This window comes from Opisthocomus hoazin, chromosome 2, assembly GCF_030867145.1.
Source record: "Opisthocomus hoazin isolate bOpiHoa1 chromosome 2, bOpiHoa1.hap1, whole genome shotgun sequence".
NCBI classification, from domain to species: Eukaryota; Metazoa; Chordata; class Aves; order Opisthocomiformes; family Opisthocomidae; genus Opisthocomus; species Opisthocomus hoazin.
The window spans coordinates 78,711-93,503 of record NC_134415.1 but is presented as its reverse complement, the minus strand read 5'-3'; the positions used below and the strand labels follow the sequence as shown (position 1 = coordinate 93,503).

Below are 14,793 nucleotides of genomic sequence, written 5' to 3'. Positions count from 1 at the left end.
ATTTAGGGCTAGAGTTTTGCCTAGAGTACTGAAAGTTATCACGGCACCTTACAAATTAGTTCAACAGTGTTGGCTCTGTGGAAGTTAGAGTTTGTATAATTTCCATGCTCTAGGGCAGATATAAAAGTGTGCCAGGAAAAATCAGGGAGCACTTTCTCCATCTGGTCCAGTATCTCAGCGCATGAACAGCACCCTATTAGACCTGTTAACTTAGGAAAGTTGACTACTTTTGCTGTTCCAGTATAATGTGAACATTTTTGCTGTTTCTGAAAAATTTCTTGTACTCTCAAAAAGTTGTTCCAGAATAGCTAAAGTAATTAATTAAATAACTGAATAACTCTTGCAGCAATGCAAATCAGTTCCCCAGTATAGACAAATTATAATGAGGGCGACAAAAACGATCCAAGGGCTGGAGCACCTCTCCTGTGAGGACAGTTTGAGAGAGTTGGGGCTGCTCAGCCTGTAGAAGAGAAGGTGGTGGGGAGACCTTATTGCGGCCTTTCGGTACTTAAAGGGGGCCCACAGGAAAGGTGGGGACAATCTCTTAGCAAGACCTGTTGTGACAGGGCAAGGAGTAACGGTTTTTAACTAAGGGAGGGCAGATTTAGACTAGATGTAAGGAAGACATTTTTTACGGTGAGGATGGTGAAACATTGGAACGGGTTGCCCAGAGTGGTAGTGGAGGCCCCATCCCTGGAAACATTCAAGGCCAGGTTGGACGGGGCTCTGAGCAACCTGATCTGGTTGAAAATGTCCCTGCTCACTGCAGGGGGCTAGATGGCCTCTAAAGGTCCCTTCCAACCTGCACCATTCTATGATTCTATGAGAAGACCATAGACTACCCAAAATTCATTTAGACTCCACCTTAAGCTGGAATTAGTTGACTTAAGTCAGCCTTCTTTTCCTCTAAGAAATTAAGAGAGCTGCACTAATTAAACTTCTCCACAAGGTGGTGATGTGCCACTGAAGGAATGTTTTTCTTTGTTTCTGTAACCAGGCAAGCAAGCAGAGAACTAGCTAAATCAAGGCAAGCGTCAGTGCTGGTGAGATGTTGGTTTCATCCGAATAGCATCACTACAAAGCTATCCTGCATACAACACTCCTGTATAATATGTACTAAACATTTGTGGGGCATATGTGGAAAGCAGTGCGTGTGGGACTGTTTTCATCTCTCACTGAGATTAATTTAAACTTTTATCCACCTATGCTTTCAGCCTTTTTGTTCTGTTTGGCCCTCCCCTGCTAGCTGCACAGCCCTGTGTGTCATAGTTAACTTGCTGTTATTCTACTGCTTGTTCAGGCAGTGAGGATTGTTTTGTCTTCGACCATCATCTGTTTCAAGGTGGGAAGAATACACTTCCACGGTTGTCTTCAGCTCCAGCAGTTTGACTCCTGTCCAGATCCTCTCCATATCATTTATTTTAGAAACAGACCTTATTGTCACAGCTCCCGCCACTCAGACTTCAGGGTCAACGAGACACGCTGCCACCAAACTGTTACTCTGTGGAACTGGTGAGGGATATGTGGTCTTAGGAAAATATTTTCTGTAAGAAAGATGCAGGTTTCATTTTAACCTCTAGTGGCTACAGCAGTGAAAGGGCCTTCTGCTGTCCTCACATTTCTGCAACTGCATGTCCCTGGTATTCCCAGTGCGAGAAGAAACACTGCGGGCGGGTTTAGGCCTAAGTCGGCATGATGGAGATGAAGATGGTGGAGCACGAGGAGTGGGAAAGAGCTCGAAGAAAACCCAAAAAAGAGTGTTGTTGTGGAGGAATTAAGTAGCCAGGAGTTCACAGCAACGCAGAGAGCGGGAAAAGCTGCAGTGCCACTCAAAGCAGCCCTGTAATGGCCTGCATACCAGGGTGCCACAAGGGCCATCTGCTCCCTGGGGATCCCCATGGGTCTGCTGGGGCAGGGCCTGGCACCTCTCCAGGGACAGGGTGGGATGAAGCTGGGCCGGGCCGTGGGACCGCTGGTGGGCCCGGCTTGGTGAGGCTTGTGGCCGAGCTGGGCACAGCTGCGGGGAGCTGGAGAGCGGCCCTGCTGCGATGTCGCTGGGGTCCTGGGCGTGGGCAGAGTGCAGGGATTCCCAGGGGCCTGGGCTGGGACAGCAAGGCCTGGTGGTGCCTGCAGAGCCTGACAGAAAATTGGGAAGCCTTGTAGAAAGAGATCCTTCAGAAAGAGAGGTAGAGCCTGATACAGAGCCATCCAAGTGTCCATGAAAGGTAAGAGCTGACGGGTGTGACTGTGGCCTGTCAGAGATACAGTGGAAGCTCCAGAAAGAGGACGAGGCAGAGAGAAGAAAAGGAATAAACCTGTGAGATGACATGGGACATGATGAGGGTCCAGGAAGCAGAAATGGTGGTGGCAGAAGGGGCCTGTGCAGGGCTGGATGTCTGAAGGAGTAAGGAGGAAGCCTGAGGTCAAGAGGGGTGAGCAGAACTGGTGGGACTGTGAAGGGAGGGAGGGCAGCAGAGAAGGGGGAGCGGAGTCAGTTGGCAGGAGGGAGGAAGAGGACAACTGCGGCTGTGGAGTGCAGGAGGGACAAAGCAGGTGCCATGTGTGGTGCTTAGGCCTATTCGCAGTAAAGGGGTTTGAACCTTATGAAGGTGGGAAGCTAGAGGGCATTGCTTGCTGTTTGGGGTAGAAATGGCAAACTCAGCAGCAGGCATGCAGAGAGTAGCCTAGCTTTAAATACTGGTATATCACAGTCTTTCAGATCTATGCACAGGTATTGCATGCTCCACTGGGATGGATAAAATGTCCACCTTCTACTGAAATGTCCATTTTTAGCCCTGATAGGCCACTGAAAGTTCATCTTAAGCATTTACTGGTGCAGGGCTGATTATTTCCCATCTTAGTGTGTAAGTTACATAATTTCAGGGAAAAGAAAATGTATCTGTGTCAACTTCAGTTGAGGAGCTTTCTTTTAAAACCATTGCAGCTTCTTGGAGCTGTTTGAAGTTTGGGATGAGAGAAGTAATCATATTTGATGGATTAAAGCACACAGTGTGCATGATGGAAGCAATGCCACAGTAAAGGTGACTCTTGCTAGATTTAGGTTTAGAAATAACCGCTTAGTCCCTGCTATGTACACCACAAAACCAAGCTACCTGGCCCCTTTTAACCTCAGCCATAGGCAGTCTATGCTGATAGGAATTAAGGCATAAACTAGCTTCCTCTGTAAGTCCCCAGCTTAAAATTAGCTTAGCTTTCCTAGCACAAAACCTTTCTAGACAGTTTGCTTTTTACCGGGGTAAGTAATGCACCTAGACAATAAAATGTGACCACATATTAAATTTGAACTTGTACAGAGTATCTCCCAGGACTGTTTTGGTGCTGGGCATGTTGGTAAACACCTGCAAGGTAAACTGTGATAGCAATAGCAAGGACACTGATGTAAAAGTGGTGCATATGTAAATAAATGAATAGAATATAGGGCACAAAGATTTAAAAAAAATGGAAATGATGCCGTGAAAAGCCAGAATTGAAGACTCAATAGTTGGAAGACTGTTAAGCAGGTATTCTTTATTACGGCACTGGGCACACGGGGGATTGCTCCTCCAAACGTGCACGCCAAACACTCTGTCATTTCAGGTTAAATACAATCACAATATACATATTCATTATATTTCCGAGAAATGCTTAGCCTTATTCATGTCTTTTCCAAGAACTAATTAGCATATGTTAATATCTTTCACGCATGTCTCTTAGCATCCTCGGGTGGTCTTTGGGGGTCTCAAGATGAAGGCTTATACTCCTCATCACAGTGTCCGCTGGTTGACCTTTGTTTCTGCGCAAACTCAGTTCTAAGATCAGTATACCGTGTCCTTCCAGGTTGTTTTGCTCCGGTCTTGTTGCCCTCTTGGTGCCTCTTTATCTCTGTAGCTTGGTGCATCTGCCCAACCAAGGCTGAGCTGTCCAAGTAACTTTATTTAGGAGTCTTTCTATCTTAGAACTTTCTTATCCCTCCCCAAAGCAGCAAGTCAAGTTTGTCTAAGTAGTGTTATTTAGGAGCCTCTTTGTCTTAGCGCTTTCCTGTCTTCTCAAAACAGCAAGGATCTACTTTAGTTTAATTAGAATCACTCTAGTAAGTGGAAATTTTACATTTACAGGTATCAATACAAACATTATGAAATGGGTTATGAAAAGGTATGTTTTAGACATGGTTCCGTGGATAGACTTTCCCCGAGATGGTTTTAGCTCTCATCATCTTGTCCTGCCAAGCCAATGAGTGTGTGATTATAAAAGGTAACAGCTTTTTCGCAAGTTTTCTTTTTCATGGGTTGCTGTGAATTTAGTAAAGAGAATAAATTAAACATCATGATAAATTCTATAGTACAGCTGTACACAAACCCCTCCGATAACCTGCATTCAAAGGCTTGAAGATAAAAGAATATCTGATGTCTAACTTGTCATCCCACAAACCCAGTCTGGCAGTCTTTGCAGGACCCAAACATCAATCTAGTTCATCTCATTTGAACAACCTCCACTATTAACCCCAGGCCAGCAACAGCTGTAAACCTAAGCCTAGATAAAACATCCACAGTGGCTGAAGTCTGTCTTAGAACTTATCCAGTGCTCTCTTCTGCTTCACACTCCAAGCCAAGCTCCTTAAAAATCCTGTCAGGCCATATCTAGGCTTAGTTCAAGCCGGAATTCCAGCTAGTTCAAGCAACCCTGGTCCTGCAAACCATGCAATCTGGCAAAATCCATCACTAAACATGTATCTTTAGCTGCTGGTGCAGCTAAAAATTGTTACCAATTTCTTTCACATAGGATACAGAATAGGTTATGTGAATTGCTGCCATTTTATTACATTGAAAATCACATGTGCTAAAGGTGTTAATTTCAGACCAGGTTCATTGTGTACACAAAGTAAAAAAAATTATTGTTAGTCTTATCAAAGTCTTAGAAAGCTAATCAAAGAACTATTTTTAGTTCATTTACAATAACACTAGGACTTACAGTTTAAATTATATATAGTTAAAATAAAGGATATGCAAACTTTCTGGTAACACCCATTTCCTTGGTGTTATGTTTAACCTTCCACTGCCTCACTGGGTCCTAGGTTCAATGGCTTCAGCCTGGGACAGACTGTCATAGTGAGTCCTTTAACAGGAGGAGCATGATGTCCATGTTTGTGAGGTTTTTTCCTTCTCACTGTATGATCTTCTTGGGGTACTTTCATAGCTTCGTTAACACACGCCTTCACTGGTCTGCAAGTTGACATTGGTTCCAATATTACTATCTATGGTGTGCTTTTCCTAAGTCAATTATGTTTTTATTCTCTTTGCTATCCCTAAGACTGTTGTTACCCATCTCTCAAGGCTGCATTTGAGTAACTGACCACTGCAGAGTTATTTATAACCCTGGGGCCTCCCATATCATCCTGTGTCTGTGCTTTCAAGGCCTCTGCTATCATCCCACTCCTTAACTCCTCTGCGCACCATTTTGTTGTAAGGTCAGAGACAGGTCATTCTGTCCATAATACCTATACTTGTCATTGCGGTCTATTAGTTACAAAAACGCATGTAACATTGCAAAACTACTCAATTATACAAAATTATACAAAAGCAAAAGCAAAATAGACAATAGTCACCTGGTCATTACATAATTGTTGTCACTTGCAAAACCAGATCTCTAGGCAGGCCAAGACAGGTCCAGAGAAATCCTGACAGTTCCTGAAGTCTGTGGTGCTGGCTTGGAGCAAAGGCTGTGGCCTCTTACAAGAAAGAGCAACAGCATTTTTACTGAGCCACAAAGCTGCCTGTTCAGGGCAATGAAGCTGGTGAAGGGCCTAGAGCACAAGTCTTATGAGGAGCAGCTGAGGGAGCTGGGATTGTTTAGGCTGGAGAAAAGGAGGCTGAGGGGAGACCTCATCTCTCTCTACAACTACCTGAAAGGAGGTTGTAGTGAGGCAGATGTTGGTCTCTTCTCCCAAGTAACTAGCAATAGGATGAGAGGAAATGGTCTCAAGTTGTGTCAGGAGAGATTTTGATTGGATATTAGGAAAAAAGTCTTTACTGAAAGAGTTGTAAAGCATTGGAACAGGCTGTCCAGGGAAGCGGTGAAGTGGCCATCCCTGGAGGTGTTCAAAAACCGTGTAGATATGGCACTTGGGAACATGGTTTAGCAGGCATAGTGGTGATGGGTTGACGGCTGGACTTGATCTTAGAGGTCCTTTCCAACCTTAATGATTCTAAACCTTCACCTACAATCTGTTTCAGTCAAATCCACTCCAGACCTGTGGGATGTTGCCAGTCCTGGCTGTAGCCCTAGGGTGAAGGCCTTCGTCATCCAAATCCTGAAGCCTATCCCCAAAAACAATCCTGAAGCCTATCCCCAAAAACAAGCCCTCAGCTGTTTGTTTTTTGGGACCCAGCCCTGACTGGCAGCATAAAACTTATCAAGAACACCTGTCAGCCCGGGACCCCATTGTTGTCCCAAAAGTGGGATCGTTTACCCAGTGTGCAGTATGCCAATATACACACAGAGCAGAGGGATTGTCTTCATTGCATATTTGTACAGTGCTAGGTGATAATTCCACAAAGCTAGCACACCGCTTAGCAGAGTCTGTATAGTATATACTCTTAGAAAAACAAAGAAATTACTCATTATCTTCTGACTGGTTCATCGTGTTACACACTTATCTTAGAAGTATAGTCCTTCTTTATTTAACTACGCATGCTCGCAAGCTCAGGGATTGCAATCTTTTTGATTCTGAATTGAGTCGGTGGTTGCAATTTCCCCCTGCCGCCTTTATCTTTTTCCTAGTTACCCTAGATCTTTGTGAACTTCATGCTTGTTCCACAGTCATCCAGCTTTCGGCACCTTCTGGGCTGGATGTTCCCCTTTTATCAGTCTGTTAGCTCCTATTCAAGGGCAGGATTGTTAGTAAGGGATGCATTGTTTATACAAAGTAGTCAGGCCTAAATTAAATGCCACTACAACCTCAGCATTTCTGCTCTGTGTCATTACAACCTAAGCATCGCTATGCTCTGAATATTTCTGTCCGATATCACCATCAGACCAAACCAAAAGTAGTACAGTGCATCAGCTGAGTCAGTGTAAACTTGATCCTATTCATCAGTACATCCCACCTGGACCCTGCCTGCAACCTTAACCATAGTTTCAGGGCTCTGTCACATCACCCGGCGCCCCCCTGAAGTCTTTTGTAATGTAGATCCTCGAAAAGCTCCCAGCTGACTTGGGCTGCAGGTGGGCCTCCAGCCCATCCTTTCTCCTCATTGCCTCATGTATGCAGATCTCGAAGTTGCCAGTAGGTGGTATAAAATATACAGACATTGCTTGCCAGGCTTCCCTTCCCATCCACTGAACAGTATCTGTCTAATCTCTTATGCTGTGTCGCCTGTAGTTTCCCAGCAAGCCTGTGGGGTTGTGAAGTCTGGTCTCTATGTAGGTGGCAGTTTGCTGTAATTATGCAGCAGAACATATTGGCCCGCTGTGAGCACAAGATATTTCAGAATTTGATTTTAATGTGGAATTCCCAAATAAACATGCTTTCAAAATATCCTTAGCTGAATTATTGTGATGCAAAGATATGAAATAATTAGCAAACGCTTCATGAAAATCAGGCTTCGTGTAGTGAGTTTCTTACAATATTGTTGTGGAGCTGAGAAACCGTGCAATGTGTGTATTAAATTGTAACATAATACTGACAAGATTATGGAATTGCGTAGGTCTCCTGACTTACTGTATGAAGGAAGTAGCAAGCTCCTTTTTTGTTTGAACCTTCAGTGAAGGCTGAGTTGTTAGGGAAAACATATATATTACATTGGAGTCCATAGTTATGTGACCTTCTGAATCAGTTCTTAGCTGTCAACATTTTGTGTTTATGCCCTAAATATTGCAAATATCACTTTCATAACTGTTCCTTCACTATTTCAGCGAAATTTTCTTACTGCTTTTAGAACAGTGGAAAACAGAAGGTGAGGTATTTGAAATGGTATGCTGCAGGCAAGAGTTAAAATGAGAAACTCGCAGCATTTCTATCTAAACGTCCTTCTCTACTCAAAAGAGGGGAAAAATTAATCAAAAGGATAAATAGTAAATACTGACCACAAAAATCATGAGGGATGCCTTAGGGAGGGTGGCTTGTCATCTAACCCAATACATGTGTCGTGCACACTGGGAGAAAATAAGTTAGTATTTTGAAACAAAAATTCTGTGTCTCCACAAGTCCAATCTGTCTGGCCTTGCAGTCACTCCTGTCTGTTTCTCACAGATAAATAGTTGCCGCTTCACCGTAGACAGTGTCCCAGCGCAGCCTTTCAGTATTGTGCCCACAGGTGGTTTTTCTTTCTCTTTGCAGGGATACGTAGTTGATGAACATGCAGCCATGCAGGCTCGATGGGAAGAGGCATCTAGAGAAACAATCAAGAAGACAACTAAGCCATGCCCCAGCTGCAATATTCCAGTAGAAAAAAATGGTATTTATTAGATATCTGGTGTTTAACTGTCTTTTAAAATTCATTTTACAATATAAATGTATGAATGTGCATGTGTACATATGCACACTGTTGTTCCAAGAGACGGAGAGCACATGGAGCTTGGATCTTCACTCTGTCACTTTATCTGAATTATCCTGAAATCACTAAATCTAAATCACTTAGTTCTAAAGCCACTACTTAAGCCTCACAAAATGCCCTGTTATTTTACAGATAGGGAAAATGAGGTGTAGAGAGACTCTGGATGTAGAGTTCATATAAGTTCAGTCAGCTAGTTGTCTAGATTTTCCGTAGTCACTGGAAAAAATAGACATTTATAGGGCAAAACTCATCTCAGGCTGAAACAGAATATGTGTCTAATGTAGGCCACAAGAATTGCACCTAAAATTGGGGTGTGGAAAATTAGTCCTGCTGTCCATGTCTACACAGTATACAGCTGAATTTAGATGAGGTGAATCTCAACCCAGTGACATGCCCACAGCAGAAAAGCAAGTCAGAGGAAGTAACATGAGTCCTGACAAGTTGGTTACACTAATCAAGGCTTACCATGTAGGAAGAAAAGTAATCTGCTGGCACTGGGATTGTTAAAAAAGGGAGCAGGAACAGCAAATAGGCTATACCCTATAGGTTCATGCTGTTTCAAGATTTAATTGTATTTATGTTATTTAATCAAAATATATTAATATTATTGCCTAAATATTATAGAAATATTAAGTATAGAGGATGTTTCTCACTCTTGTGGCATCACATATTCAAGTGCAACTCTGAAAACGCCAAATAAGACACTGTAAACTGCAAGGAGAAAACACTTCAAGCAGTGATACTACAGAAATATTACTGAGGAAGAAATAGGACAAAATCCTGAAATCTGGTGTTTCATGAAAGAAAAGAAGGCAGTTGACAGACAGAACATGGGAGACTTCTTCAAGCACAAGAAGCAGAAGGAAACAAAGCATGAATTCAAGAGTGGGAAGGCGAGATGAGATTTGGCAAAGTCTAGAGAGCAAGGTGGGCAACACAAGAGCCATAACAGAGGGGTTGGTCAAAAAATTGTTTACAGACTTGTAAAACAGTCTGGAAACCAAAAGTCTGAACTGGATTAGAAATAGACAAATACTAATCGTGACTATTCAGGCTTAACCTTTTTTGCATAGCCAAATGAGAAAAGTTTCTGGTCAGGCTGGAGGCAGTGCTAGGACCTTTACTTTCTCTTAGACTCTGCTACAAAATCTTTACTGTTAAATTACAGGCAGTTGTCGCTTGTCACGAACAGGATATCACTGTTTGATACCATGATACCATTTACACAACTCACACTAATATTTAGGAAAGTTGCTTGTAAAAATCCCCATGTATCACAACCAAAATAAAGGCCATTATACTTTATATCCTTGAAAGAGAATATTTACTAAAAATCAATAATAAGCAAGAAAAGACCTTTCCTGGCCTATAGCCTGACCCATGTCAGAACAGTGCCTCATAATGCAAAATGCCAAAGCCACATCAGCAGGCTAGAAATGTTTCAACATACTGAAATTGGCTGATTGTGCTGCCATTCAGAGGGACCTCGACAGGCTGGGAAATTGGGTGAGAGAAACTTCATGAAGTTCAACAAAGGGAAATGCACTGGTACAGGTTGGGGGCCAACTGGACCTGAGTGTCCTGGTGGACTACAAGTTCGCCATGAACCCTTGCAGCGGAGGTGGCCAACAGCATCCTGGGCTGCATTAGGAAAAGCATCACCAGCAGGTCAAGGGAGGTGATCCTTCTCCTCTGCTCAGCACTGGTGAAGCACATCTAGAGTGGTGGGTCCAGTTCTGGGCTTCCCTGTACAAGAGAGTCATGGACTGGAGCAAATCCAATGAAGGGGTACAAAGATGATAAAAGGACTGGATAAATAAATACCTGATGGGTGGAGCAAGAAAGACAGGGCCAAAGCCTTCTCAGTGGTGCCCACTGAAAGGGCAGAAGGCAATGGGCACAAACTGAAATGCAGGAAATTCCAGTCAAACATAAGAAAACCATTTTCACTGTGTGAGTGGTTGAAGACTGGAACAGGTTGACCAGAAAGAGTCTCCATTCCAGGATACATTCAAAACCCAGCTGGACACAACCCTGAGCAGCCTACTTTAATTGACCCTGCTTTGAGCAGAGGGAGGTTGGACTGGATGATCTCCAGAGGTATCTTTCCACCTCAGTGACTCTGTGATTCTGCGAATTAAGGCATGAAGCTTTAGAAGTGCAGTGCTTGCTTTCTTCTCTGGTAACAGGTACTGCACATGCCAACTTCTAGGCTGATGTTTGTAAACTGAAAGGAGCACCTCACTTCTGCCTAAGTACAGCTGGTATCAAGAGGCTGATGATTGTACATGGAAGTATGCCAACAGTACTCAGATGAGAGGAGTACACTGACTCCACGCAAGAGAATATTTCTGCCTTCCCTCCCCAAATGCTTCTCTGGACACTGTCCTTCACTAGGGACACTGACAATGCACATATCTTCTCTATAATAGCCTATATTTCTCTATGTCAGTGACTTTTCTATGATAGCCTGTATAGCTATAGGCATTGTAGAATACTTCTGTATGCCAATAACTTTTCTGTAGTGGCCAAAGTGAGTGAAACACTTTCCTGCAGCTCCATTCCCAGTCTGAGTGAGTTCAAACACACACCCATGTTGCTCAGAGGACTGCTGTACTCACAAAGCTGTAGGCCGTGTTGCTTGAGGCACTCTCCACTCTGACTGCTGATCTCAGCTGCCACGTTGCAGAGAATAACATGATTTATGTAGCTTTGCAGGTAGAGCACATTTTTGACAGAGGGTGCCTACTGGGCTTTGGGTCCTGCACCAGGACTGAGATGCATTTTACCCAGTAATGGCTTAAAATGAATTGCAAGAGAGGATTGGATGTAAACCTTAAGTAAAGTGTAACATGGAGGCTGGTCACTGGTATGCTTAAATTTAAAGAAGACAGAAAGATGTCTAACGAATTGCATCTCTTGCACGGAGATATAATCAGATGAATAGACCTTGCCATCACAGCTAGTTTTCTCTCTCTGTGAGACGAAGAGACAGCCTATTTTAGCAAACCAGTTCTTGTGTCTCCTGCTGTTTTTACCTTCTGAGAGTCATTCTGGAGTGGCATGCATAGAAAAGGTGGTGTAAGGGTAGCAGGTCGTACAGTAAGGAACACGCATTCCCTGTATCTCCTATCACTATCTGGAGTCAAACCAAGATGACATTTCAGCATTTCTTCATTCTGCATGTTTGAATTACACAACAGATTTCACTGTGTGGTAAGCAACACAATTTCTGTTTGAAGTGTATTTCTGTAATGACTTCTGACAAGGTCAATATTTTATATATTACAAAATAAATATTTTATCAAGGTTGTGAGCAGAGAGATTAAAGCTGCTCTCACAGTATGGGCAAGTAAGAAACCCAATACACAATGGGAAACCTTGATGCAATCAAAAGGCTGCCTCAGATACTAAGAAGGTAAAATCAACTTAAATTACTAATGCTATTTTGATACAATTAGCAGTCAGCCACCGAAGTCTGTCTTCTGATTTATTCTCTTTGAAAATCTCTGTTGTTGAATCCAAATTCAAAAAAGAATTGCATTTTGTTCAACTTCTGGCTCACAGCTGGAGTGGTAAGCAGACACCTCCATGACTGCTTTGAGAGGCCACAGAGTGTCATCACTTTTCCCTGTCCCTAGCGCAGTCCCTTCCAGTTTCAGACAGGACTGCATTTTCTACTCCTGGGTCTCTCAACTGAGACCAGTACATTCCACCCCAGGAAGAGGGGGAGCAGCAGGCTTTAGAAAGCCCAGGAAGAGTATTCTTCAAGTTTGTTCTTTTATTAAATAATCTACTTGGTTATTAAATGAATGCCTAAGAAAGTTGATTTTAAAACTGCTAATTGTTGATTAACATCTTTAAGTGTTTGCAAAGTACCAAGGCCATTCTGTTGCTATTTTGCAGGTGGCTGCATGCACATGAAATGTCCTCGCCCTCAGTGCAGATTTGAGTGGTGCTGGAACTGTGCCCTGGAGTGGAACAGAACCTGCATGGGAGATCACTGGTTTGACTAGTGGTGCTGAGGCCAGCCTGCCTTGCTGCAACAGTTTGCTTTCATCAGGGCCAAATTCTGAACTCCTTGGTTAAACAAAACTCCCAGAGGTTTCAGGGACACAGAGTTCAGATGTTGGCCAAGTCTGTTGGTCTTTGCTTTCTTGTGTATGCAGTTATACCAAAATCACAATGAAGTTATGCCGAGGGTTTTAAATCCACTAAGTAAAAAAGAGTAATTGTTTTAACTGATCATCGTGGTACAAAAAGGGGAAAACTACACCTTTATGCACTTGTGTAGTCTGTCAGCATGGAGACCCGACAGGGTTACCATGAGGAACTTTGCTTGACATTTATTGTCAGGAATCCATAACTCTTGTAAGAAAGAGTAGCCTGCATAAGTGTGTATGAGTGCGTGAGCATCAAGGCGGGTGGAGGATGTTCTCTGCATCAGCTGCTTTTACTTCGACCACTCCTTTGCTCATTCAGCACAATTTTTGATTTTGAGGCAGTATTTCTTAGCAGCTTTTTTGGCAGAGAGAAGACTGTGGCTCTTCAGTGTTTTCTCAGGGTTCGTTCCCAACAGGCTTTCTGTAGGGGTCTTGCTTACAAACCAAATCCTCATAGAAACATCCGGCTTTATGCCATATTTGTGCTTGTGTATTTGTAACATACAGCACAAAACGTGCCTACATACTCATTATAGACTTTGTTGCCATTGGAAGATTAGCTAAGTATGCAGTTTCAGCTCTAACCGTGACTGCTGTTGCAGTGGTGACTGGATCTGATTAAGTGTTGTGCAAGCTAGACTTACAGGGCTTCACTTTTCTTGTGCTTACAGCAATACTTTGGACATGGCAGGTGAGGCAGAAGGAGACTTCTCAGGGGTTTTCTCTATCATCGTTCTCCTAAATTGAATTAGAATATGGGTATATTTCCGAAAATACATTCACAGCTCAAGTGGTGTGGGGCAGAGGGACATCTTTCATTCTACAATATTAACACAGTAAATAAAGCTTACTAGCATTTCCAAGCCTGAACAATCTTACTATCTGGTGTGCTTTACATTGCTGTCTTATTCTGAAATGAAATGGGTACTGTCCACATTCAACATGCCACGTAAGGATTTGCACAATTCAGTTCTGGAAAAAAACGCACAATAAATAAATTGGTCAAAATTTTAACTAACTTTATTTCTTTTTTCATCTGAATACAAAGCAAGTGAGTGCAAAGATGTTGGTTGAGTCATGCATTTCCTTGACTGATTCAAACTCCCAGGTGAGAGGCTAGCCCTTTGATTAAAACGTACTGTTAGCACAAAATAAATTCAAGGGCCATGGACTTCTTGTATCAAGTTTGAATTAGTATTTTGTATGCCATGACTGTACAGTCTTGAAAATATGAGTGTGCCTGTATCAGTCAGTGCAGAGCAAGAAGTTTGCAGTATAAAGATGTCCCAGGCTCGCTACAAAAATGCTCGGTTGCTAAAAGCAGTGGAGTATTCAGCTGTCTCAGCTGGAAGTGACATTAAAAGTCTGAGGAAACAAAAGGATGAACAGGTGAGGTACCAAAAATGAGTGAACTAGTAGAATTAAAATCAGAGACAAAGGAGGAGGCAAAGAGAGGGCTATGGCCATTACTGAAAGGCCATTTTCCTTTTTACCATCAGTGAACTAAAACGTGTGTAGAAGTAGCCACAATGAAGCATAGGGGTGCAATAGAATGCTGCGATGTAGCTCATTTAGGTATGTTATCTTAATGGAGGTATTTTACTGTGAGGTCTGATTGTTTCATTATTTGATTTCCTGTACCTGAGTCTATTTTATCATTTATATGGCTTGTTGCCAACAGGCCATGGGGGAAACAAATCACATTGTTTAATTTTACTTTGATAGTGTGTTACATAGGGGCTCATCACTACATTTCATATCCACAGGCATTTGGAATAAAAAGTCTGAATCTCCCATTTTTTCTTAGTGTCTTTCTTATAGAGGAAGAAAAATGTGTTCACTTTAATGCACTTTCACAGATTAGAGCCTGCCCTAACAAGGTAATGTTTTAAGTGTCACGTAGAAACATGTAATTTATGCCCCTGGATCAAGATCCGTTGAAGTCAATGGACTATAGATCACCTCCTGTATTTCTTTCTGGACTGGGCAGGGCATGGCAGGCATGAGACATAAGGTTAGGCTAGAAACATTTCTTTCTAGGGAAGAACTTGTCAGAGGATGGGATTTTGAGCATTCAT

At 42.7% G+C, this 14,793-nt stretch overlaps 1 protein-coding gene across 1 annotated transcript in view; it reads left to right on the top strand.

The window, feature by feature from the left end:
* PRKN (parkin RBR E3 ubiquitin protein ligase) overlaps positions 1-13,729 on the top strand; it is a 729,755-nt gene extending 716,026 nt beyond the window's left edge. Inside the window, exons 11-12 of the mRNA XM_075411660.1 lie at positions 8,336-8,453; positions 12,459-13,729. Of these exons, the coding sequence (XP_075267775.1) occupies positions 8,336-8,453; positions 12,459-12,568 (228 nt within the window). The 3' untranslated portion in view covers positions 12,569-13,729. The remainder of the gene's footprint in view (positions 1-8,335; positions 8,454-12,458) is intronic.
* Positions 13,730-14,793: the final 1,064 nt, after the last annotated feature.